Consider the following 25,704-nt stretch of genomic DNA (forward strand, 5'->3'; position numbering starts at 1 on the left):
TTTTTTAACTCGCGAACTTCAGCTCTAGAGCTGAAATTTGCCAGTTATAAAATAAAAACTTCAGCTTTAGTTTTTGTTTAGTAACCAGAAAACTTCAGCTCTAGAGCTGAAGTTTTCAAGTCATAAAATAAAAGCTTCAGCTCTAGAGCTGAAGTTTTCCAGTTAAAAAATAAAAACTTCAACTCTAGAGCTGAAGTTTGCCAGTTATAAAATAAAAACTTCAGCTCTAGAGCTGAAGTTTTTGTTTAGTAACCCGAAAATTTCAGCTCTAGAGCTGAAGTTTGCTAGTTATAAAATACTCTAGAGGTTACAGGTTAAAAAGGGGCTACAGGTTAAAAAGACAAAGCGGCTACAGGTTAAAAAGGGGCGCCCCGTGCAATTTTTACATTCTCACCGGCAAAGTTAAGAAAAAACGTGCTGCTTTTTAAAACGGTAATTCTTATCGTAAATATGGATCTTGGCCCCTAAAAAAGGATTTTTTCACTTTTAGCCCGCGTCAGAAACTATTTACATTCGGTAGCCGAAAAAGTATATAAATTTTTATACATAACATACAGAATATATATATAAACAATAAATATACCTTTTTTCGGCTATTATTTTGAGAGTGAGTATACAGTGTCATTTTCCAAAAAACAAATTCCAAGCCACAGAATCATAAACAATTCAGGGGATGATTCTGATTTTCGAAATTTTCATATTAAAATAGGCAAAAACAAATTTGCTAAGACCTCTCCCAAAATGATGTAATCCTGAATTGAGACCTCCCCAAAAGTACAATGGTATTTTTCTTTTGTCAATTCTCGTAACATCAAAAAAGGAAGAATAAAGAAATGAGGTAAGTTTGGCAGGAACTTAGAAAATCACAAAGACAACGTTAAAAGCATGAAAAGAGAGAATGTTCAAGTGGAAAACTTTAAAATAAATAGTACAAACTATTGAAATCAAGGATATAGACCTATGTTTTACATCTGCCATCATCTTAGGAAAGTATCCTTCAGCGACACTCAAAGACGGGTACAAATGTAACGAGCAAAACCTACAAATATCTTCCATAAGAGAGGAAGAAAATGTATACTAACCACTCAATCATGTCAATCAAAAATAACTGATGACTCAAAATGCCCTTACTCCCCTCAAATCATTGCAGAGGTTAATTGTTCACCCCACAAAAGCATATCTAAGGATAGTGCAATGGATATTTCAATCAGAACCAACGGGCCTGATTCCACAGTACTACCATCTTGAAGATCGAAAATCCAGGGGATCTGCAAGTTGCTGGCATCAAAACACAAAGAATCAAACTAGTTGTTTTCTGGTAGAAGTTTGAAGTTGCCGATTGCAAAGATATTTTTTTTATTGATAAGTAAATAAAAGCAAAAGCAGCAGTAAGATTGTGCTGAAAATTACAACTGGATCCTTACGGAAGTATAAAATGCCACTAGGAACCTTGCAGAAAACAGATCCTATCAGTAGTAATCTGCGAGGGAGCTAAAATCCAGAAAACTAGTATCACATGCACTCTTGCCAACTCCTACAAGCACTCAAGAGGAAGGACAAAGAAATAGAAGGGAGAGCCCAAAAATGCTTTAAATTATCAAACTCTCAAAAAGCTGGAGTATGTAAAATGCCGTTTGTCTAAATTTATGTGATGCACTTTCTTTTTTAGTCTATCACGGAAAGAACTGAAACGCTTCTATATGGAGAAATAATTTAACTTTAAACTTCCCAATTTATCCTTAATGAGATGATTTATCGCCACAGAAATATCTATGCTTGTTTATAGACCACAAGTTTCAAAAGACTTTCCTTCTTTCTTAAACTCTGTACCCAGTCAAAGTGCATCGTATAAAATGGGACGGAGGGAGTACGACAGTTTCTGTAATAGGAGTCAATTGCAAAAAAATTTGTTCCACAGAAAATGTAACACTCCACCAGCCATATATAACGTATACAATTTAATTTTCGGTCCAGCCAAAAAGCCAATGAGTTACGTCGGCTTCGTAATGCGCAAAGCATTTAGTCTCTTAACTCTCACAAAAGAGCCAGTTCCAGTAATTATAAGTCTCAAGAGTGCAGAAAATTTTTATTGGCCAGGATGTACACAAAAGAAAAGTTCTACTAGATATCTGAAATTCAATGCACGACTATAGAGTCTTTCTTTATTGTCATTTTGTGATCGGTGTGATAAGTCTTTATTATTTATCAATCAAAAACATTAGTAAAGGTCGGCTACATAAATTATATGTATCCATTGCACTCTTTTTATGTCCAGTTCATTCAAATACTAGATAATTCGACTTTAAGGCAAATCAAGGGTCCTTATTAGAGAGTCTCTAAATCTCACACATACCCCACACTGGCATTGCAGTCTTAAAACAGAATAAATGGAATCCTAACCAACAGAGAAACCAAGTTTTAATCCTAATTAGTTGGTATTGTCTAAATGGATCCTTGGTTTCCATTTTGTTCTGTCCTGGGCGAAATCCACAATGCTTCCAAATTTCCAAGATATCATAGGTCTTTTGAGACAACTTCTCTATAAGCAATTTGAGATCTACCTATGAGATAAAAACATTTAAAACAAAATAAAGAGCAAAAGGCATTAAAATTTATCTACTTCGTTTCTTTTACTATGCAAAATTTTGGCAGAACCTAGAAGAGAAAACTTTAACATAGTAGTCATCAACTTCTTAATTATGTGGAACCAATCCTAAACCCACTGTCCTCCAAGAGGTCATAGGTGTGGAATGAAGGTAGGTTTGAAAAGATTTGTCCTCTATATCTTAAGTGGATGGTGCTTGCATTAGGGTAGGTTGTCTACTTCACACCCCCTTAAGGTGCCGGCCCTTCTCCGCGCCCAGCGTGAACGCGGGATGCCTTATGCATCGGGCTGCCCTTTTATCTTAATTCTTAAGTGGATAATGTTTAAGATAAGATAAATAGGTTTTGGAACGGGTAGGATGACCCCGGCGGCAGACACCTGGAGAAAATATTTTTAAGCTAGAGTGGGGAGACCAGAATCCATCTGTTTGTTTCTGATAGAGCACAGATCGTGGTGTTATATAGTTACGTAAATAAAATTAATTAATCCAAGTCCCACATGGAATAGGAATAAGATATGTATTGTATAAATAGGGCTTATTGTATCATAATTGAATAGAATATAAATGTTAAGTAGTTAGTTATGTATAGTGTCCCACATCGGGAAGTAGATACCTATTATTATGTAAGCACGGTATATAAATAGGGTATTGTACAACACTTTAGATAATTAATATAAAACTTTTCCGTGGCATACTTCTCACATGGTATCAAAGCGTTAGTAAGAAACATCCAGGAAAGAAAACTCCGCCAGACAGTCGTAGTGTGTCAATTTCCGGTGACTTCTAGAGCTATTATTGCATCGCCTATGTTTCCCTCAGTGTTGTGCTAAAACCAACACCACCACAGGGTCCTACACTCTCCGGCGACCAAACCCTAAAAAACACCGCCGGAAAATACCCCAACACGCACCCACACGCGCCAATCAGAGGGAAGAAAATTCCGGCAAATCTCCTCACGTGCCGACACGTGAGCTGCTTTCCGATCAGTTTCTGATAAAAGTTCTTTTGGACAGCTTGCTCGCGAGGCTATTTCGAACCTATCCATCCAAATTACATCAAATTCCGATGATTTTTTATTTTCCGGCGAGATTTCCGGCGACTGTTCAGATTCCGGCGAGATACAGTGTTTTTTAGTGTTCTTGATTGTCTGGGCTATTTGGTCCAACAATGTCTTTGGGGCTTGATATTTTTGGTTCTAAAAACACGGGTTCTGGAAATTCAAGTTTGATGATTACTTCGGAACACTTAATGGGAAGTTCAAACTACTTAGCTAGGGCTTCTTCTGTTGAGTTGTGGTGCAAGGGTCAAGGTGTTCAAGATCACCTAGCTAAGAAGACTAGTGATGGACATGAAAAGGCCAAAGCACTCTAAAGAAAATTGATACTCAATTATGTAGTTTGTTGTGGCGATCGATTAATTCCTAGTTAATGCCTTTGTTTCGTCCATTCCAGACAGTTTGGGAGAAGGCTCGTACTTTATACACTAATGACATATCTCATTTTTATGATGTGATATCTCGGATGACGAGCTTGAAGAAACAGGAATTGGATATGTCTACTTACTTGAGACAAGTGCAAGCGGTTATAGAGGAATTTGAGAAGTTGATGCCAGTCACGGCTAGTGTTGAACATCACCAAGAGCAACGACATAAGATGTTTCTAGTTCTTACACTTGCTGGACTGCCTAATGACCTTGACTCAGTGAGAGACCAAATTTTGGCTAGTCCTTCGGTTCCTACAGTTGATAAATTATTCTCTCGATTGCTTCGTCATGTTGCGCCACCCAATCACACAGTGGTCTCACCACCAACCGTTGACTCCTCTATTCTCGTATCTCAGACAATGGAAAATCGAACTTCTCAGGCTATGGAGAATCAACGAGGTGGAGGTCGTTTTGGGAGATCTCGACCCAATTGTTCTTATTGTAATAAACTTGGACACACTCGTGAAGTATGTTATTCTTTACATGGTCGACCACCAAGAAACGCTCATGTTGCTCAAACAGAGACTACAGGTAATCATGGATTTTCTTTATCTGAAGGGGAATATAATGAGTTCCTTCAGTATCGAACAAGTAAGCAGATATCTCCACAAGTAGCCTCGGTTGCTCAGATTAATACTCCTGTTGCTGATAATTCTTTTGCTTGTGTTTCTCAGTGTAGTACTCTTGGACCGTGGGTCATGGACTCGGGAGCTTCTAATCATATCTCTGGTAATAAATCACTTTTGTCGAACATTGTGTATCGCAATCTCATCCTACTGTTACTTTAGCCAATGGGTTCCAATAGACCCTCAACTCAACATGGTTTATGCCAGAGGGCAGGAATATTTATCGAAAAAGAGGAAAAGAAGAATGCTAGAACAGCAGTAATCAACCATACTCCATCCCCTCTCTTTATTTCTAATAAAAGCACCAATTGTAGAATCTAAATGATCAACTACTACCAAGAACTTCTGGATACAGCATACGATAAATGAATTTAAGAAAATTTCTCTTCTTCTGTGCCTAATGTGCAAGAAAAGATTAAAGGTATTTTGGCCGGGTAGAGAATCCTGAGTGGCAGATCATATGCATCTGGAGAGGAAAAATGTTTTAGAGTTAAACTAGTGTTCGAACGCGCATGATGCGCGGATAATTTGACAGAATATTAATCTTATAAAATTATGATCTAATATATCACATTATTTTAATAAATATTAGTTATATTTTATTATTTAATATTGTGTGCAGAAATATAACAAAATCTATACAAGCTCAAAGGATACACATCATATAGTAACAGATAAATTATTTGTTCCTTATTTATTCTTATTGTCAAATTAGCAAGTAGTTAATACTATACATTTACTAATGTGACTTTTTATTAATTTGCCAATTGGCTAAATATTTTGATACTACTTCTCTTTTAATATATATATATATATATATATATATATATATATATATATTTTCTTACTCTTGAAATAATATTATTTTTTTAAACTTATGTTACACTGTAAATTTATTGTTAATTATTTTTGAGTGTTATTTATTTATCTTTTATTTTTTAATCAATTCAAAATATAAATATCATAAAATTATATTTATCCCCCTCTTTTCATACATTCTTCTCTACTGTAATATTTGATTAGTTTTCTCATTTTATAGTTAACTAAAAATTTAAATAATGTAATATTTTTTTGCTAAATTATAATTTTGAATTCATCAAAAGTATAAAGAGATAAGCATTTTATTATTTTTATAAAAAAATCTATCAATATTTTAATAATTATTATTTATGTTATATATATAATATGCTTATCTTATTTTTTTTGAGTAAGAATAATATGCTTATCTTATATATAATATCATAATAGTATATTTATATTTTTCATTATGAAATTATGATTTTTATTTATTAACTAAATTTCCTAAATGAGAAATTTAATTAGTATATAAATTTTACGCTATCACTTGAATATATAATATGCTTATGCCATGTGGCTTTTTTCTAGGCTGCGACTTGGCTTAAGGAGAGGACTTTTTCCTCTTCTTTTAATAATATATAGATATAGATATAGATTCTCAATAATATTTTTTGAATAAATAAACTTTTTATTTTTAAAAAGAAAAACAAAAATTATTAAAAAATAAAGAAATTTTAAAATTGGCAGTTTTTTATTTTTTGTAATTTTAGTTTTTTATTTTTTAAGATAATTTAAAAACTCCAACTTGAAACTTCTTCCCAATTTGAATTGAATTTATTTTTTTAATTTTCATTTTTTATTATAAAATATTTTGTTTTATTATTTTATAGATATTTAAATTCAAAAATAACAACCAATAACTAATTAGTAACTAAATAACTAATTATTAACTATTTTTAACTATTTATGCCATGTGGCTTTTTTCTAGGCTGCCACTTGACTTAAGGAGAGGGCTTTTACCTCTCCTTTTAATAATATATAGATTTGGTTTTATGCTAGAATGGGAGGAATCAACAAGACACTCCACCCCTCTCTTTGTTTCCAAAGAAGCACCACTTGTAGAATGCAAAAGCTCAGCTTTACATCCTACAGGAAGATAAATCAAAGGAAGTTTGAGAAGATTTCTCCTCTTACCTTAGGTGGGTGATATAGAAGAAGAGACAAAGGGGTTTTTGAACGGGTTGAGAGTCATTGGTGGCAGATCATATTCATCTGCAGAGAAAAAAAGTCATCTTTGTATTTAAACTTGGTTTATGCTAGAGTAAGGCAACCAACCCCGCTCCACGCTGTCCTCCATTTCTCAGAGTACACCATTTGTGGACAGCAAACATCAACCCTTTTCTCGTAAGGGTCTTCATCAAAAAACCTTTCCTTGTAACGGAAAACAAAAAGATCCAAACAACAACGGAAAAAGTGATGACCACACAAATTTCCATAAAATATAACCCCCAAAACAGATACTATATCAGTAGAAGCGACCTATAAAGGTATATGCTATACTAATCCAGAGAGATTGAAGAAAGAGAAATGGAAGCATCAAACACAATTAAGGTATATGGTGCTGTCTTGTACAAGTGGAATGCGAAAGTGCACATTTCAACCATAAAAGTTGGTTAACATTTCAGATAGGCCATCACATATTTCTTTCTGCATAACACGTGTGCGTGTCCATTTCAAATTAAAATTCTGTTTTGGGAACTCTAAACTTATTGAGACAGCTAATCACTACATTAACAAAAGACACTACATTTAAAATAAAATTAAAAAGTACTTCATGATATTTGCTGTAATTTAATATACTCGGAACCACATATACATTATTTGTAGACACCTAAGAAGGGCTAATACAATTTATACCATGGATGTATAAATAGATAATGAAGGTAAATCACAAATGTACTCAAACTTACTCACCTATCATCTTCTTCGTACCACAGTACTTTGTGCACGTTGAGCTCCAATAGCCTGTTGTCCTTGGGCCCCTGCTTGTCCGCTAGTCTGTTCTTCGGCCATGTTCATCGCTTGTGTCATAGCATTCATAACAATGAGTCCGAGAGGGATCAAATACATCCACTGAAATAAAGATCATAAAAAAGGGTAATATGAGAATGAGGGTGTGCAAATATTAGGTTTACAAGAAACTAAACAACTGATTCAAACTCACATATTTAGCCCAGAAAGATCTCTCTGGAGGCTGAATTTCTTCACCCTCTCCATTCTCCCCAACAACAGCTTCTGAAAATATAGGTGTTCTGTTCCAACAACATTTTTTAGTATCATGGAAATAAGCAACATAAGTTCATGGAAACATGAATAAATATCTTCGGCTTCACTTTATCTTCCTTCTCTGCTCCATAGAAGCTCAAAAACAAAAATATCTGTAATGCTCGTACTGAAAGTATCTCTGACAGACTGTTCCCTAGCCATTTCTTTAAGTTTCTCAGAAGGAGCATGAGAAGATTCCCCTAATCGCCACCCCTCCTGACTAGTTTGACACATTTTGCTTTTGAATAGTCAAATTAATCAATTTCAAAACAAAGGCCGTGCTGGAGCCATATTTACAATTTAAAAAGCCACATCAAATTATCCTTTGGCACACAGCCAGGTACTTGAAGCTTCTCTCAAGGAGATTATTAGCTTATATAAACTCCCTGATAACAAAGCATAGCGTCATGATATGATCTTTTTACCCAAGTTGATTACTTACCACCTGTCACTTGCTTTATGCAAAAGGAGAATACAATGTCAGGAACAAGGAAAATAAAAAATTACAGTGACTTGCCTGGGTGCCTGTTCAGTAGGTTTTAGGACTGTGTGCGAGTTAAAGGACCATTTTGCAGGCTGAAATAGAAGCACAAAACTTAGCATCAGTCATAGGATTAGCATCTTATTTACATGAAATCCTTTTCCTTCCCCAGTACCATGAAAATTTGCTATTACATTTCACTTACTAAACTAGCTAATATCAAGTCCCATTAATAAGCTAGAAAGAGCATAATATACAAAGAAAAGAAAAGGTAGCATGTGAATCCATCAGCGGAACCAGCAGAAATGATTTGGAAACGGTTTACTTCCATATGAAAAAAATATTGCCTAATGCATGACATTGCTAATAGTCCCCAGATTTTTATAAATAGAAAAATGTAACTGACAAAGATGACATGAACATCTCATACACTATGATTCAAAAGAATCACCAGCAATACTAATTGATCCATCCTGGAAACGAATCCAATAGTGAGTCTCTCAAGGACCTAAAGCTAATTGTAGGAAACCATAACCTGTGTCAACCTTACACTAAATCACATTGCATAAAGTAATTCTCATTTTGCTACTTATCAGTACTTGATGGTGATAAAATTCTCAATAGCCTGATATGAATTGTCGGTTAGTTACTATCTTGATTCTTTGACTGGAATATTTCAGGTGAGAATTCAAGACTTCCTATTTTTGAACTTCAAATTGAGTATAAAAGGTCTTTGGGTTGTTGCAGATTTTTCAGAAACCGAAATAGCAGCATTATTCCTTACCAGATTTTAGATAATTCGAAAGATTAGTAGTACAGACTGAATCAACTTAGCTGTTCCAGTCACATTTCAGTTGTAAGAACTTGGTCCAGACAGAGTTCCGCAACTAGAATATTCCATAGCATATCATGAATTTTGTTCTATAGTTCCAAATAGCAATCCAGATTATTTCTCTAATGATTTAGCTTTTAGTAATAATTTGTCTTTCAAACCAAACTCATATTAACAGAAGTGTGGACTCAAATAATCTTTTCTTTTTTCAGATGCCCATATAATCTTTTCTTAGTCATTAAACTATAATACGCCTGTCAAGTTTTCTCTAACTTGAGAAAGAATTACTGTCTAAGCAAGATTTCTGCACGTATATTGATGTATGACCAAAAAAGACCTGCCTTTACCATCTGAGTCTAGGTTATGTAGTGAATGCTAATCCATCCTCATTACACGAACCCAATGATCTATGTATTAGGTAATAGTCAAGAACTTAAGTTTCATTGAATCACCCTGGGTCTAGTGGTAAGAGCGTAGCCCGTGATATATGAATAAGGGGCACGTCATAAGGTCGAATCCCGCCGCAAGCAAAAGCCAGATATTAGAGCGGAGAAGGTTAGGGGGTGGAGGGGCATGATCTACCATGTTTTGTACCGTGCTCCTGCTGGCCCTAGGGAATTTCTCGGTTATCAGAAAAAAGAAGTCTCATTGCACCTGGACATTACAGAACTCACATTTGGATTTTGACGTTCAATGAAAACTTGTTTCTTCTCCAGCTGAGTATAAGTTAAAGTTTTCACTCTGGATGTGGAGAATTATGCCTCTGAAGATCTGATTTAGCCACTTTTGGCATCTCCAGAACCAGAAGAGGCTGCTATGAGGAAAGAGGATGAATGTTTTGGGACCTTCACTTCAGAAAGACTTTACAAGACAGAGAAAGGAAGAACTAAGCAATTACAGACTGACTTGAATTTACAAAATGGGAGGACGACGCCTCTTGGCTATGGAAGGGACATATGACAAGACAATTTAAAGTCAAATCCTAATTTGCTGAAAACCCCAACCAGATACTTCTCCACATTCAGTAGCTTGCGAAGTAGAGCTCCCCAGGAGGTTGATACTTTTATGTAACTGCTTGGAACGCTATACTTACGGCTAATAATATAAGGCAGAGAAGAATACACATTTAGAGATTCTTATGGTAAAGAAACAGCAGATGTTGACCACCCACTTATAAGTTCCAAGTATGTGACAAGACTGGAATAATATTTTTTTTCCTGATAAATGGGTGGTCGACAGTGTTATCAAAGGCGAAAAGCGCAAAAAAACTCTAAGGTCCGTTGGGGCTTTAAGCGCAAAGCAGTGTTATCAAAGGCAAAAAGCGCAAAAAAGCTCTAAAGTCCATTGGGGCTTTAAGCGCAAAGTGCAAATAAAGCGTGGGCTTTAATGAAAAAAAGCACAATGGAAGAAAAAGTAAAAATATGCATGTCGTCCAAGACTAATCATTTTAAGCATGAATAACAAATATATGGACAAAGAAATTGAAAAAAAAAATTCACTATAAAGTATAAAGTGAAATATCAATTGTTTAAGGTCGTATTTTCAGGATTACACTCGTTGGCAAGGAAAAGTATGCCTTAGAGCTTTGATGCGACACTAAAGCGCCCACAAAGCGAGGCGAAGCGCTCAACGTGTTTTAAGCCTCGCTTCAGGGCTTAAGCGCGCCTTTGACAACACTGGCGCAAAGCGCAAAACAAAGTGTGGGCTTTAATGAAAAAAGACGCAACTAAAGGAAAAGTAAAAATATGTATATGTAGTACAAGACTAATAATTATAAGCATGAATAACAAATAGATGGACAAAAAAATTGGAAAAAAATTTACGATAAAGTGAAATATTAATTGTTTAATGTCGCCTTTTCATGATTACACTCATTGGCAAGGAATAGCATGCCTTAGAGGCTTGATGCGATACTAAAGCGCCCACAAAGCGAGGCGAAGCGCTCAACATGTTTTGAGCCTCGCTTCAGGGCTTAAGCGCGCTTTAAGCGCGCCTTTGACAACACACCGGTGGTCGACCACCCACTTATCAGTTTCAAGGGTGACAAGACTGGAAATTTTCCACTACAAACTGGGTTATGCCTAACAGTGAAAAAATCTACTTTGGAGCTGAAGGTCCAAAGCCAGCTCCATCAGAAGAAGCAGAGCTTGGGATATCATCTGTCAAGCTATCATGTGACTAGTTATGAGGAGAAATACAAGAGCTTCTGATGGGAAAAATGCTTCAACTATCCATAGATTTTGCTGTTTTTTTGGTATATCTTGGCACGCAGCTGCATATAAGATATTCTTGGCCCATTATCCATCAAGTTTCGAGCTGTGCGCCACTAGCCCTTGGGGATTTCTCAGTAATAAAGAAAAGAATATTCTGGGTGGCGATGAAAAAATCACTGGCGGGTATCTCTATTGTATATCTCTTCTGTATGAGATAGATTCTTTTTTCACAATAGAACACTTCAATTGTAAAAAGTATCACAAAAGTTGAGTGAAAAATCATTTTGCCTCAGTCATTGGTCTAAACTAAACCTAAGAATCAAAAGCCCAGCAAATATAGAGGTTCCTTGAAAAATGAGGTTATAATTCCCTTAGGGAATCTAAATACATCATGTAATCTTCCAAAAGGTATCTTTTGGTAAAAGATCTTCAGATACTAATAGATGCTTTCAGAGCAAAGCACCCAAATTTGGAATGATTGCCGAGATATTGGTAATTACATTTAAGTTATTTCCCGTTCCAACAGCTTAAAGCTTTCAAACAGAGTAGTATCATTCTATTGCCCTATCAAAATTCTCAAGCTCAAATGCGAGAACTACTGATTAGACATACATGATATGCTTCATATAAGTTGGGCAGTAAGGATGGGGAGGTTAGTTGGTGAGTAAGGGCCTAAAACTTAGGAATCAATACTTACAAGCTTCAATTGACGAGGGTATTGGCATGCACCAGGGGAACCATAATTAACAGCCAAAATATTCACACCGTCCTGCAATGAACACATCAAAGTCAATTCCTAACAGATGAAAATGAAAGATTTGCACAAATAAAGAGTAGACTGTGCCAACATGATTAGTTCGCATAATAACAAAAACTCTGACCCTATATGTTTTTATCGAAATTCAAGAGAAAATACTTAAACTAGCCAAGGAAACCACCTATTTCCCTTAGAAGAAAAAACAAAATGCGGAACACGCTAATATGATATACAAAGGAAATACGTCATGTTGAAATATCTTAATTTAACTTTATTTTCTTTACTTTCCACAGTAGCCGAAGTACTTAACAAAGCCTATTAGACAAGATAGAATTATATTCTTAACCACCTATATCCAACAAAAAAGGAAATAAAGAAAAGGAAAACAGAAAAGAAACATATCATACTGGAACCTAAATAGACAACTAAGGTAACGAGTATTAAGTTGAATATTACCATATGTATGACAAAGTGCTCCTCCAAACCATCCCGAGGAAGACACCTCTGAGGCAAAAACAGTAAATAGCAATTACATGATGAGCATGTCATTTGAAGCTTGCAGAATTCCAGGAAAATACCAGAATAATTAGCCAAATCACAAAGGAAATTCCATTGTCTGAAATGGAAATATAAAAATAGACAAGAGAAATGACCTGCATTAAGGTAAAGAACCTTTGAGCAAAATGCTCCCAGGCACCTTTCCCGAGACACTTCTCTTTCCTACTTTCTAGGACTGTCGAATAACCTTTTCCGGTGGAGAATCCACCGGAATTCACCTACTGTGATTATTGTTTAAACCTCAATCGTGTTATTCTCTTAATATGGATAGTGTCAGGATTTATTATCATGCTGGTTTTAAATCCTTTCACATTACAAAAAATTGTTCTAGGTCTGAAGTTGGGTTCAAATGGGTTGAACGTAGCAGGAACCTGACGAGGAAAGCAACTGTAAGCCTCTAAGTTATGAAGTGGGTCGTAGAGGTATCTAATGTGGCCTCAAAGGAGCATGGCAGGGCAATAAGGAGGTGGAATGTGAACGATCACTATGCAGAATTTTATTGCACTCTTAAATACAATGAACACGGAAGGTACATCAGTTTCATTGCTGTACAGGGGCAGCACAGGTATGTCATTATTACACCAGAAGTTACATTTAAGGCAGGGTGGGGAATCATAGCTCAAAAAATACAAAGGTTCATAAATGTCCCAGAAGAAGAGAAGAATGTCCCTATTGTCAGAAACCCACAGCGGTGGTCGTCCTATAACGTAGTAATCAGAACCGGTAGATGGCCATCAGAAGGGACGAAATCTTCTCCGATCAAATCCAACAATTCCAAAGTCATCATCCCTAGGGGTTCAGAATTATCGGACAAAGATGTGCTAAGAAGGTGCATAGTTGGAAAAGTCCTGACTCCTATGAAGGAGACGCCAACTTTGAATGATATCCGGAGATGGGCCTGTAACACATGGAAATCTACCTTTGGTGTGAATGTGTACAAGATGAACGATTACCAGTTCTTGTTTGAACTTCAACGAAGGATACTGAACATGTTCTTAAGGGTGAATGGCATTGGAAGAAGACCAAAGTGATCCTTGAATGGTGGAAACCTACTACTGGCTGCTGGCCTGAAGAGGTGGAGCGTAATTGGGTTTGGATTAGGCTTCTGGGACTTCCTATTAACCTTGGGTCACAGAAAGTTTTCAAAGCAATAGGTGATCAGTGTGGTGGTTGGATTGAAACGGAGGAGGAGACAACACTAAAAAAACCATTTACACTGGGCTAGAATCAAAGCGAAGGGAGATGGGAGTAAGGTGCCGAAAGATATGCAGGTGGACAGCTATGAACCCGATAGGTCGTTTTGGGTACTAGCCGTTATTTCTGTGTTTCGAAACCCCTCATAACTTCATTTGATGTTTATCGATTTGAGTGAGTGATCCTATCGTTTCCGGAAAGATTTTACTTACAATTCTGATGAAAATGTGATTTTTGACTTAAAATGAGGCTAGAGTTGACCACGGTCAACATTTTGGGTAAACGACCTTGGATCGGTGTTTTGACGATTCCGGTAGGTTTGTAAGATGTTTTTGGGCTTGTACGCATGTTTGGTTGGGGTTCAGGGTGACCCGAGCGCATTTCGGCGTGTTATGTGAAAAATTGTGAAAGTTGAGTTTTCAAGTTGAAATCTTGAGTTTTGAGATCGATTCTTGTTATTTGATATTATTTTGATGATTTGAGGTAGCGAGCAAGTTTGTATGATGTGAATATACTTGTGTGCATATTTGGTTTGGAGTCCGAGGGGCTTTCGGAGGCGTTGCGAATTGATTCAGAATAGCTGGTGCATTTCAGTTGAAGATCTCACATTTGCGAGGTCTGGCTCGCATTTGCGGTCAAGTGATCGCATGGGCTGGGGGCTGGGTCTTCGCATTTGCGAAGAATGAGTCGCATATGCTAAGGGGGTGTCCTTCGCAAATGCGAAGGTTTTGTCGCATTTGCGACGTCTGTGCATCTGAAGCACTGTTTGTATTTACGACCACTGTCTCACATTTGCGGACATCGCATTTGTGAACACGGGGTAAAATAGGGAAAAATCGGGACTTCTCATTTTACACCATTTTTCAACTCTAAACACTATAGTGGTGATTTTCTTCCCAAAATCATTGGTAAGTAATCTTAACCAGTTTTCAATCAATTCACATTACTTTTCATGTATTCTTAACATCGAATCTAGGAATTTCATGGTAGAAATTAGGAATTTTGGGTAGAATTTAGAAATTTTGTAAAATTGAGATTTAGACCTCGAATTGAGGTCGGATTTCGAAACAAATCACATAACCGGGCTTGGGGTGAATGGATAATCAGGTTTTGGTCTGAATCTCGGGCTTTGACCAAGCGGGCCTGGGGTTGACTTTTTCAATTTAACTAAAGATTGAATCTTTTTCACTCGTGTGTAGTTTCCAAAGCTTATTTTAAATTGTTTTAACGATATTTTGCTAGATTCGGTCGGTTTGGAGGCTTGTTCCAAAGAAAAAGCCGTGGTTGAGTATTGATTTGGTTGCGGAAAGAGGTAAGTATCGTGTTTAACTTTGACTTGAGAGAATTAGGACTTATTTGGTCTATTTGCTACGTGAACCTATGTGTGGGAACGTCGTATATGCGAGGTGACGAGTGCATATGCGTTGCCATGGGTTCAAGCATGCGGGTTGGGATATTTATCTTTATATCTTTATTTATTCTACGTTATATTTTGTTACATGCTTTGATTTGCCACATGTCCTTGTTTGTTATTCATGCCTTGTTAACTGTCAATTAGTTCTAACATTTTCGGTTCATTCATCCTTCAATCAATACCTCCTTACCTGACATATGTGCCTACCTGTATCAATTGTATACCTTCATTGATTCATATCTTTACTTGCCTTTATTGTCTTTATCTTACTTGTTGTACTTTATTACATTGTGTCCAATTGTGCGAGTTTTTTAGCTATTCTTGTGTTAATGAATTGTTGAGGTTTCTGAGTACGAGCTATTGGTTGTTCTCTGTTGTAATAGTAGATCCTTGGTGTTTTGTACGCTTTGGTACCTTTTGTGTTAGGATTATGTTACTGGTTCTGTTGAGTTGTTCATGTTAATGAGTTGATATTGGGAACGGGTTGTGCGCCGCAACAATATTGAAATGAATTAATAATGGGATTGGGATGCACGCCGCAATAGATATTGATATGATATTGGGATCGGGTTGCACGCTGCTACAGATATTGTGATATTGTTGGCACCGGGTCGCGCGCCGCAACGGAGTATGATGTGTGGTAGTGATTGTAGCTGTAATGTTCTATTCTGGAACTGTGATATGAGGATTTCGGGATGATGTTATTTTGGGGCCCTCCGTTAGTTTCCCTCGGGTCTCGTTCGTATGAGTTTACTTGTGTTCTGTATAATTATGTTGTCTTTTATTATTATTCATACAGGTTTATAGTGAGTGTCTTTGTCATAGCCTCGTCACTACTTCGTCCAGGTTAGGCTCGACACTTACAGAGTACATGGAGTCGGTTGTACTCATACTACACTTATGCACTTCTTGTGCAGATCCCGGTGTTGGTCCGGGCGGCGTGTCGTGGAGATTGCTCGGATCCGACTTTCATAGGAGACTCGAGGTAGAGTTGCATGGCATTCGTTGTCCTTGAAGTCCTCTTCTCTACCCTGTTTGTACTGTTTATCTAGTTTCAGACAGTTGTACTTCATTTCAGACCAAACTTGTAGCATTCTAGTCGCTCATGTACTTGTGACTCCGGATTTTTGGATAGACTGCGTAACTTATGTATTTATTTCATGTATTTCAGAGTTTATTAATTGTTAATCATTATTATCCTGCTTTTAAATTGTTAAAATTGGTTAATACTTTAGCTAACGTTGGCTTGCCTAGCAAGTGGATGTTAGGCGTCGTCACGGCCCCATAGTTGGGATTTCTGGTCCTGACAACAGCGATGGGTATTTGTACAAAATCCCGTATGGTATGAAGTTCTGGCGACGGTGATAGCTGCTCTGATTGTCATTGTGGATGGGAGAGAATATCTGTTGGTTAACAGGGTTAGCCTGGAAGATGGGACTTATTCGGCGCAACAGTACAGGTCACGTGGGCACATCGAAGTGGAGAATTTTATAAAATTTACACGTGCCTGAGTCACGTGAGGTTGATGTTGAACTCTTTAAACAAAAGGGAGTTGTGGGCCACAGTCAATTAATTCGTGTGGGCCCAATTTTGACAGATCCATCAACTGATTCTTGGTGCAAAGGCCCAACCCTAAAAGCCCAAGCCAAGGAATTAATTAGTGCGGGTCCTAATTCTTTTGACCCTTTATTGCAGATGCAGATCCAATAATTCGAGGGACCACATGTGGCTATCCCGTAAGGCCCAACGGATGACATTCTAATGGCCCAACTCCCAAAGACTCTAATGGGCCGATTATTAATAACCAAATAGATATCAGGCAAATTTCTGGATCTCAATTGCCATCTTTGGAAGTGTCGATGTTTATGTCTTCGAAGGAGCAGACAAAAGAGAAGGAAGACCATTTTGATCCTATGCTTTTAGAACTCAATTCTTCCTCTCTTTCTACTCACTATACAATGGGCATCAAAGAGGACTTGGTACAGGTTCCTATAATCTTGCACTCGGTCCGGGGAACTCAACTCATAAGAAAAGGAGAGTCATTGCATGCGGACGAGGGTAGCAAACAGTTGGTTATTTCTGGGGATCCATCTGCATGTATTGATGAAAAAGCTATTCCAATTGACATGCGAATTCAAAGGGCGGAAGAAGAAGCTTCATTGTGGGTGCATATGAATGTTCTCAAACTAAGTAAGCAATTTGGGGTTGATTTTGAAGGGTGTGAAGGGGATGTCATGTCTTTATTCATGAAGATTGACAGCAGAAGGCACAAGAAGATGGAAGATACCACAATCCAAAGCAACACTGCAACTAAAAATACAGAAGCAATTAAAGTGGTTAAAATCAGGCATCAAATATAAAGATGGTAAGTCTAGGGTCAGGGGGAGAGGCACCCTCAGAGTTGATTAATGAAGATCGATATATTATGATGGAATGTGTGGGGATTGAATGATAGGGAGAAAAGGGGACTTATTAAAACTGCTCTTAATGAATGGAGGTGTGATGAAGTGGTTCTTCAAGAAACAAAGATAGAAGATGATAACTCTTGTTGCCAGACATTTATGGGGGAGTAGATGGATGGATTTTGTCAATCTTGAAGCTATTGGTACTAGTGGGGAAATTCTTATCATTTGGGACAAAAGAATATTAGAAGGGGAGTTGATTACTTCTAGTAGTCAGAGTATCTCTTGTAGATTGACTGCAATAGGCCAAGATTTCTCATGGTTCATCACAGGGATATATGCCTCAAATTCCAGAATTTAGAGGCAAGACTTATGGTGGGAGTTGGAAGCCTCAAGAGGGCTTTGTAATGGGCCATGTGTGGTCTGTGGGGATTTCAACACAACCATACACTCAAATGAAAGAAGCAACAACCACCGTCTAACCAGAGCTATTAGAGATTTCTCCGACACAATCAATGATCTACAGCTAGTAGGTCCTCCATAGTCCAATTCTAGCTGGCATTATGGGTTGTGAAGTAGGAAATTTACCAACTAAGTATTTGGGATTATCATTAGGTTCCAAGAACGAAGTTGCATATATGTGAAGGGGTACTTGATATATGTGAAAAGAGACTTACAAGGTGGAAAGCACAATACTTATCCCTATGGGGAAGGATCATTTTGGTGAGATCTGTCCTGGAATCCTAACCCACCTACATATGTCCTTATTTCCTATCCCAGCCAAAGTAAGGAGAAGAATTGACCAGCTGAAAAGGAACTTTATTTGGGAAGGCAACAGAGAGTCCAAAGGTTCCCATCTCCATCTTGTCAGCTAGAACACTCTCATCTCCAGCAAGAGAGTCTAGGCATTAGAAACTTAAATTTGCATAACAAGAGCCTCTTAATGAAATGGTTGTGGAGATTCAACACTGAGAAGCAAGCCTTATGGAGACAAGTTGTCACCAGCAGGTAGCAGGTAGCAGGTAGCAGGTAGCAGGTAGCAGGTAGCAGGTAGCAGGTAGCAGGTAGCAGGTAGCAGGTAGCAGGTAGCAGGTAGCAGGTAGCAGGTAGCAGGTAGCAGGTAGCAGGTAGCAGGTAGCAGGTAGCAGGTAGCAGGTAGCAGGTAGCAGGTAGCAGCAAACCAATGAGAACTCCTAATGGAGTTGGCTATTCGAAAGCCATTAGGAATCTATGGGAGGAGTTTACAACAAACACAAGTTTTAGGATAGGAAATGGGAGGAAGGTATCATTCTGGCATGATGATTGGATTGGTCATAGAGCATTGAAAGACCTTTTTCCTGATCTATTCAATCTCACCACTTCACCTAAAGCCTCAATAGAAGAATCTTGGAGCTCTCAGGGCTGGAACCTAATTTTTAGAAGGCTTCTCAATGACCGGGAAGTCACTAGAGCTACTGAGATTCTTAAAATACTAGAACCTTTTGCAGGATTAAGTGAGCGGAGGACTCTCTTACATGGAAAGGAGGCAGTAGCTCTAAATTTACAGTCAAGGCAGCATACAACTATCTATCATCTAAAGGACATCCCAACAATCCTTGGCCTTGATAAAAGATTTGGAAGATCAAAGTACCATACAAAGTTATTTTCTTTCATGGTTAGTGGTAAGAAAAGCCTGCCTCACTCTAGAAATTCTTCAAAGAAGAGGCATCCAGAACAACTCTACATGCTTTGTATGTCAGCGGGAAGATGAAACCAATGAGCATCTTTTCTTACATTATGTTATTACTAGACAACTTTGGCAGCTCTTTATAGCACTAGCTAGTATTGTTTGGGTGATGTCCAAAGATATCATTGGCCTGATATGCAGCTGGAACAGTATTAGGGGAAGAACCTGTCACAAGGAATGGTGGAAGGTTGTTCCAGCTTGCATATGGTGGACAGTTTGGAACGAGAGGAATGCAAGATGTTTTAAAGGCAAGAGCAGTTCAACATAGGAAATCAAGAGTTCTTGCATTTCTCTTTTTCATTTTTGGTGTAAAGAACAGTTGATAAGTGACATAGAATGTTAAGATTGGATAATCAATTTAAACAACCGACAAATCCATGGTACAAGATAAAAATCAAAATAGCGAAACTGGAGACTACAGGCAGAGCAGCCAGCGAGCTGTAGACTAGACTTCCACAGAAATAAAACTATGATTAAGTATCATTGAGCAAGAAAGGGCCCTCTTGGGAACTTTTTCTCAATGCTGTTTACATCTAACAAAACAAAACAGAGGAATAAAATTGTAAGGGGGAGAAATATCTAACTTGGGTAAGCAATTGTTAATTAGCACTATGGACGGCTTCTCAATGATTTAAATCTTCCTGGGGCGATATAAATTTTAACTCAAACAAGAGCAAGGCTAAATAAGCAGATCCAGTAGCACCAGAAAGAAGTTAATAAGTTTCAATATTTCTATTAAGATTCCATAAGAGATACAGTATTAAAGTCGCAAATATATGAAACTTCTTGTTCTGACAAACAAATTTTACTGGCTAAAATGCCTCTCGCTAGATAAAAGAAAACTTGCCCTTTAGAAAGTATGTGTTAAATTACATGAAAGTTTCTTCCCAGAAAAAAGTTTTACAGATAAAATGCCCTTGCTTGATAAAAGAAAACTCGTGCTGTCACTCACCACAATATTTAACTTTCCTAATCCTAAGATTTCAATGTCACAAGGACAGAAAGGCTTGGGCATACATATGTACAGAGTACACAAAGGCAAAGTATTGACACCATTTCAAACTATTCCTTCCTTATGAATGTTCAAATGTATAGACACTACAGATGTACAAAATGCTGATACTTCTAGCCACAATAGTTGCAAACTTACTGCTTTCACCGAGGAAACAACATATTCTCTGCCAGGAAGGTTCAATACTTTGGATGGTACTCTTATTCTGTAAAAGTCATCATCTTTCAAAAGTTTCTGCATCACATAAAATTCACAAGAAAAGTTACAAATAAAACAAAAAGGGTGCCATGATTGTATGAACAGAAAATAGAATTACTTTGAAATCCTCCTTCTCTGTTTCAGTAAAAGCATTTCTGGAGAAGCGAAGCTTTGTCAGCGTTTGTTTCTGCGACAAGAAGTGCAAAAAATCTATTACTGGGTGGTAAAAGTCAAACATCAACCAGATATAGTTGGACAGTAAAAGTCAACCAAGAATTATTGAAAGTGAAAAGCGCAAAAAGCGACCAGATCCATTGGAGTTGAAGCGAAAAGTGAGTTCTTTGAAGCGAAGCGCACAATTGTACGGGAATCCGAGAAATTAAAAAAAGTATCAACCATCTATGAATTTAGTACATTAAAAATTAAAATGCAATTAAAATAACTAATTTCAACATCCAATATACAACCATTATTAATCCAACTCAAAGATGATGTTCAAAAAAGCGACACAGAAATCAAGTTGATATTGAGGTGACGTGTGCCCCAGGCTATTTGGGCTGAGTTATGATGATCGTTGACTTTTGATCCGGTCAGCGCTTGGGCTAGGATCCGCCCCTCCGGAGACAGGTGATAACTCGTGCTACTTTGGGCCCTGTGGGTGCAGGCACTTGGTATGTGCTGAGTGAGGGACTTTATGCCAGGCACCCGTACAGTGCTGAGATTGTGCTTATTTGATGATTTCACCGTGAATTCGTTGATTTTGGCATTGTTACTTGTCATGCAAACATAGAGACGTATCTTCCTCATGCTAAATGATACTCTGTATCTTGAAATTGATGCTTTAACTAATTTGTTTGGAAAGCACGCCTATTTCCCTGTTAATGTGTGATTAAGTTGAACTTGTTATTCTTGAGTTGCTTTCCCCTTTTGTTACTATTGTTGTTGGTTGTTGAAAGTGAGTAGCCGACTTTGCCAATCTCGTCATTATCTTTAATCCGAGGTCAAGCTGGCTACTTACAGAGTACATGGGGTCGGTTGTATTCATACTACACTCTGCACTTCATGTACAGATCCAGAAGCTGCTAATAGAGCTGATTGCTAGAGAGTTGCACCGGTACCATTGGTGATTTCAAGGTAGCACTGTTGTTTTCTTTTGCAGGCCTTGGAGTTCCTTTTCCTTACTTTTGTTATTACTATTTATGTACTTCAAATGGTATTGCATCATTATTCAGACTGTTGCACTTATTTATTCTATAGAGCTCATATACTTGTTGACATCAGGTTCTAAGATGGTATTTCAGTTGTATCACTGTCTGGCTATAGTTATTTATCCTATTCCACTTTTGAGGCTATTCCTTATTGTTATTGAAGTCTATTTCTGTATATTGAATGTTGGCTTGCCTGTCAAGCAGTGTGAGGCGCCATCACAGCTTTGGTGGGCTTTGGGGTCGTGACATGAATCCTTTTTGCCATATCATGCATACTATATGCTTTCTATGTTTATCTTTTAATATGCTACTTGATGCCTCTATTACATGCTTTAGACTTGATAGACGAGGTAGGACTATCTATGTTGAGTTGATATTTCATGATGTATGCTTTTACAATATCGCATCTCTTTTCATAATCTTGTTGTGTATCAATAGGAATTATACAGGTTTATTTCTTAGTAGGTATCACATGACTTGAACCTCATCACTATTTCACGAGGCTAGTCTTGATACTTACTGAGTACACGTTGTCTCGTACTCATACTACACTTATGCATATTTTTATGCAAATTCTGGCATTGGCTCGAGTGGACCTCAGGAGTGTGCCCAGTAGCTGATATAGGATACCATGGTCGTCCACAAACCCTTGGAGTCCCCTTCCTTCTTTTATCATACTATTATTTACATTTCTGACATTATTTGTAATATCGAGAGATTATGTTGTATCTTATTTTAGAGCTCATGACTCCGTACTACCAAGTTTTGGGAAAACTATTGTCGTAGTATTTATGTGTTTGTTGTTGTTGAAGGATTCATTTCGCATATTTATGCTATAGCAGTTATATTATATCTTATTATGCTTAGTTTGATCTATGTTTGGATATTGGCTTATCTAGCATTGGGGGTTAGGTGTCATCACGACCTTTGGTGGGATTTTTTGGCTGTGACAGTATCTACAAATCAAAGCTTAACTAAGGGTAAAAATTCAGGCTCTTCAAACTGTTATTTAATCTGGCTAGCATAGCACCTTTACATTGTACCTCTTGAACTATCTGATTGATAATCAACGCGGCAGTTCTGCTCTGCTGCTGAAAAATACTCATATTCCTTTCACACCAGACACTATATATACAGCAAGCCAAAGCCATTGTATATATAATTTCCCCTGAAGACCTCCATGTGTGCATGATCAACATCCCATGCCAACCCATAGCTTTGCTTATTAACCCCTTGCCAATGTAATATCTTCTCCGTATTGCAGCTGAATATTGACATATGAAGAACAAATGCTCAAAGGATTCATTTTCCAAGTTGCATAATGGACTTTTTATAGAAGTGGTACCATTTATACATGCTCTACCTTAATATAGGGCAAAAGCCGGACAGACAATCCTAGCATGATCTTTTTTGGGTAAAGGAAAATTCTAGCATGATCTAGTTCTCACTAGATACTTCTACCTTCTACCTTTTCCTTATCAAAATAGTTCTCGCTAGATACTTCTTGTACAATTACATGTGTAAGGTCATTCCCACTCTAACAAAATGTCCATCTATAGCCATTGTTCTTTAACAACCACTACGATAGACTTAAATATTATTGCAAGACACCCAATAATTGTGAATATAAACAAGTGCTAGTACCCCACCCATCAATATCTCAACAACCACATTCCACAACCAAAAGGCTAAGTTTTCCTAGTCCCTCTGTCCAAATGACATTCTTGCAAGTCACATCCAGTCAAAGTCATCCGGAGTTATGCTTCACACGATCAGCAGATACATGTAGTTAGAGTAAATATTCTTAATATTACGGATAAGAGCATTGATTGTATTTCGGAGTCATTACTTTGTACATTTTGTCTTTTAAAATTGTTTAGTTGCATTACTTTTTTTAAATCAGATTGCAAGTCCATAAAATTAACAAACTATCTTTATTATTAAGTAAACTGATATCAACCTGTGTTCTGCGATCTTTATATTACCCAACAACGTCTATAATTACGATTAAGGAGATAGTTTTCAACAAATAATAATTACAATTACGTTGATAACTATATAAAAGTTTTAGAAAAGTTTCAATCGACAAAATAAAGAATAATTAGGGGAAGACCTGGGAACCATGAGAAGGAGATTTGATGCGAGCAGTGAAGGTGCCGGCGGGGGAGAAATCTGAGTCGCCGAAGGCATGTTCTAGAGTGAACTGGATCTTCGAATCTGAATCGGAACCCGACCCGGTAGACCTCTTCCGGGTCGACTGAACAGGAGAAGAAGGTGCTGAACCTACTTTGACGTCATTGGGATCAGCTGCACGGGATCGGATTCCACCTTCGAGACCGAGCTCTTCATCGTCGACGAGAAGCTCGTCGGACTGGAACCCATGTGACGTCGTAAGGATCAACAGCAGGAAGAAACCCGCCCCAGTTACAGATTTGGTTCTCATTCTTGAAAGGAGTTTGAGACTTAGAAGAGTGAGAAGCAAACACCTTTTGATGGTTTTGAGTGCGGACTAGCCGAGGTAAAGACAGCAGGGGATAACTTTAGTAGTAGTAGTAGACTAGTAGTATAGTGTTATTTGGTTTTATTATCTTTTAAAAAACAATTCTTTAGAACAATAATAATAATAATAATAATAACTTAGGCTAATCGGTTATATCTAAGAGAAAATCTCATTTTATACCCATTAATTCCAAACTATTTACCCTTTAATGCCCAAACTCAAACTATTTACTATTCCTACCCATACTCCCCAAACTATTTACCCGCTAGTTCTGTCTCACACCACTGGGATCAACTTTGACTTAAGGATGGTATANTCCGAAGACTTTCAAAGCTGCTTCACTATCACCACAACTAGAATACATGTCGAGCAGCGCATTGTACAAGGGCAAATCTGGTGCAATCCCGGAAACAATTACTTTAACATGAGTTGCTTCCCCTGCAAGACCATCTCTCAACCTGCTACAAGCACTCAACTAGCGTTGTATAGTAAAATTTGTCGGATTTAACTCGAGCCGTCAACATGCTGTCAAATAGCTGAAGGCCTTCCATATCCACCATTGTTGGGCTTGAAGCTCAATTTTATTTTTGAAGAGTTCTTGTTTGATTCAAAGTGGGTGTTGTTAAATATTGCTTATAGTACCTTCTGGAAGTTCATACTGAAATTTGATAGCATTTGGACCTGATTTGAGGTGATTGAGATCGAAATTTTCAGTTGAAAATCGAAGAAGAACACAGCTACAGTATACCGCTACGGTATACAATATGTTGTAGGAGTATATAGCTATACTGCAACAGTACACTATTATAGTTTACAAAACGGTATACCGCTACAGTATACTAATATACTATAGGAGTATATAGTTATAGTGCAACAGTATACTATTATATTATACAATATATTGTTATGGTATACTGTAATAATATGCAAGATACTGTAACAATATGCTGTAATAGTATATAATATACTATAATAGTATACTTATTACCCGTAAATTCACTTGCCTTTTCCCTTTTAATTTGCTTTAAGCTTTTACCCAGCGTGAGGGGCAAATTGAAAATGCAAAAAAAAAAATATTATAGTATGCTATATGATGTAACGGTATACTCTTACAATTAGATCCTTTTAGAATTTTTTAAATTTTTTATTGACAACTGATATTATTTAGTTTAATAATTGAATTAATTTTTGTTAACTCATTGCGTACAATTGTATACCCTGTTGGTATAGTTATATGCTATACTAGTATCATATGTTAGTTAATATTTTTTTGGTTGTATTAGCTACATTTAATTGGTACACAATTTGATTTTTCTTTAGTAATAATATAAAAAAAAGAATAATAAAAAATAGTGAAAACAGTAAATGAAAT

The 25,704-nt window shown here is 37.1% G+C and overlaps 1 protein-coding gene across 1 annotated transcript; it reads right to left on the bottom strand.

Annotated features, from left to right (window-relative positions):
• LOC109227006 (ER membrane protein complex subunit 10) lies at positions 887-24,370 on the bottom strand. Its single transcript, XM_019391989.1, has 9 exons — positions 23,946-24,370; positions 20,743-20,811; positions 20,565-20,660; positions 12,577-12,624; positions 12,061-12,132; positions 8,355-8,413; positions 7,737-7,824; positions 7,487-7,645; positions 887-1,278 (listed from the first exon to the last, which is right to left on the bottom strand). Exons 1-8 carry the CDS (start codon positions 24,273-24,275, stop codon positions 7,490-7,492), a joined length of 918 nt encoding a protein of 305 aa, XP_019247534.1. The 5' UTR covers positions 24,276-24,370; the 3' UTR covers positions 887-1,278; positions 7,487-7,489.

Source organism: Nicotiana attenuata, chromosome 6, assembly GCF_001879085.1.
Source record: "Nicotiana attenuata strain UT chromosome 6, NIATTr2, whole genome shotgun sequence".
Lineage (NCBI taxonomy): Eukaryota > Viridiplantae > Streptophyta > Magnoliopsida > Solanales > Solanaceae > Nicotiana > Nicotiana attenuata.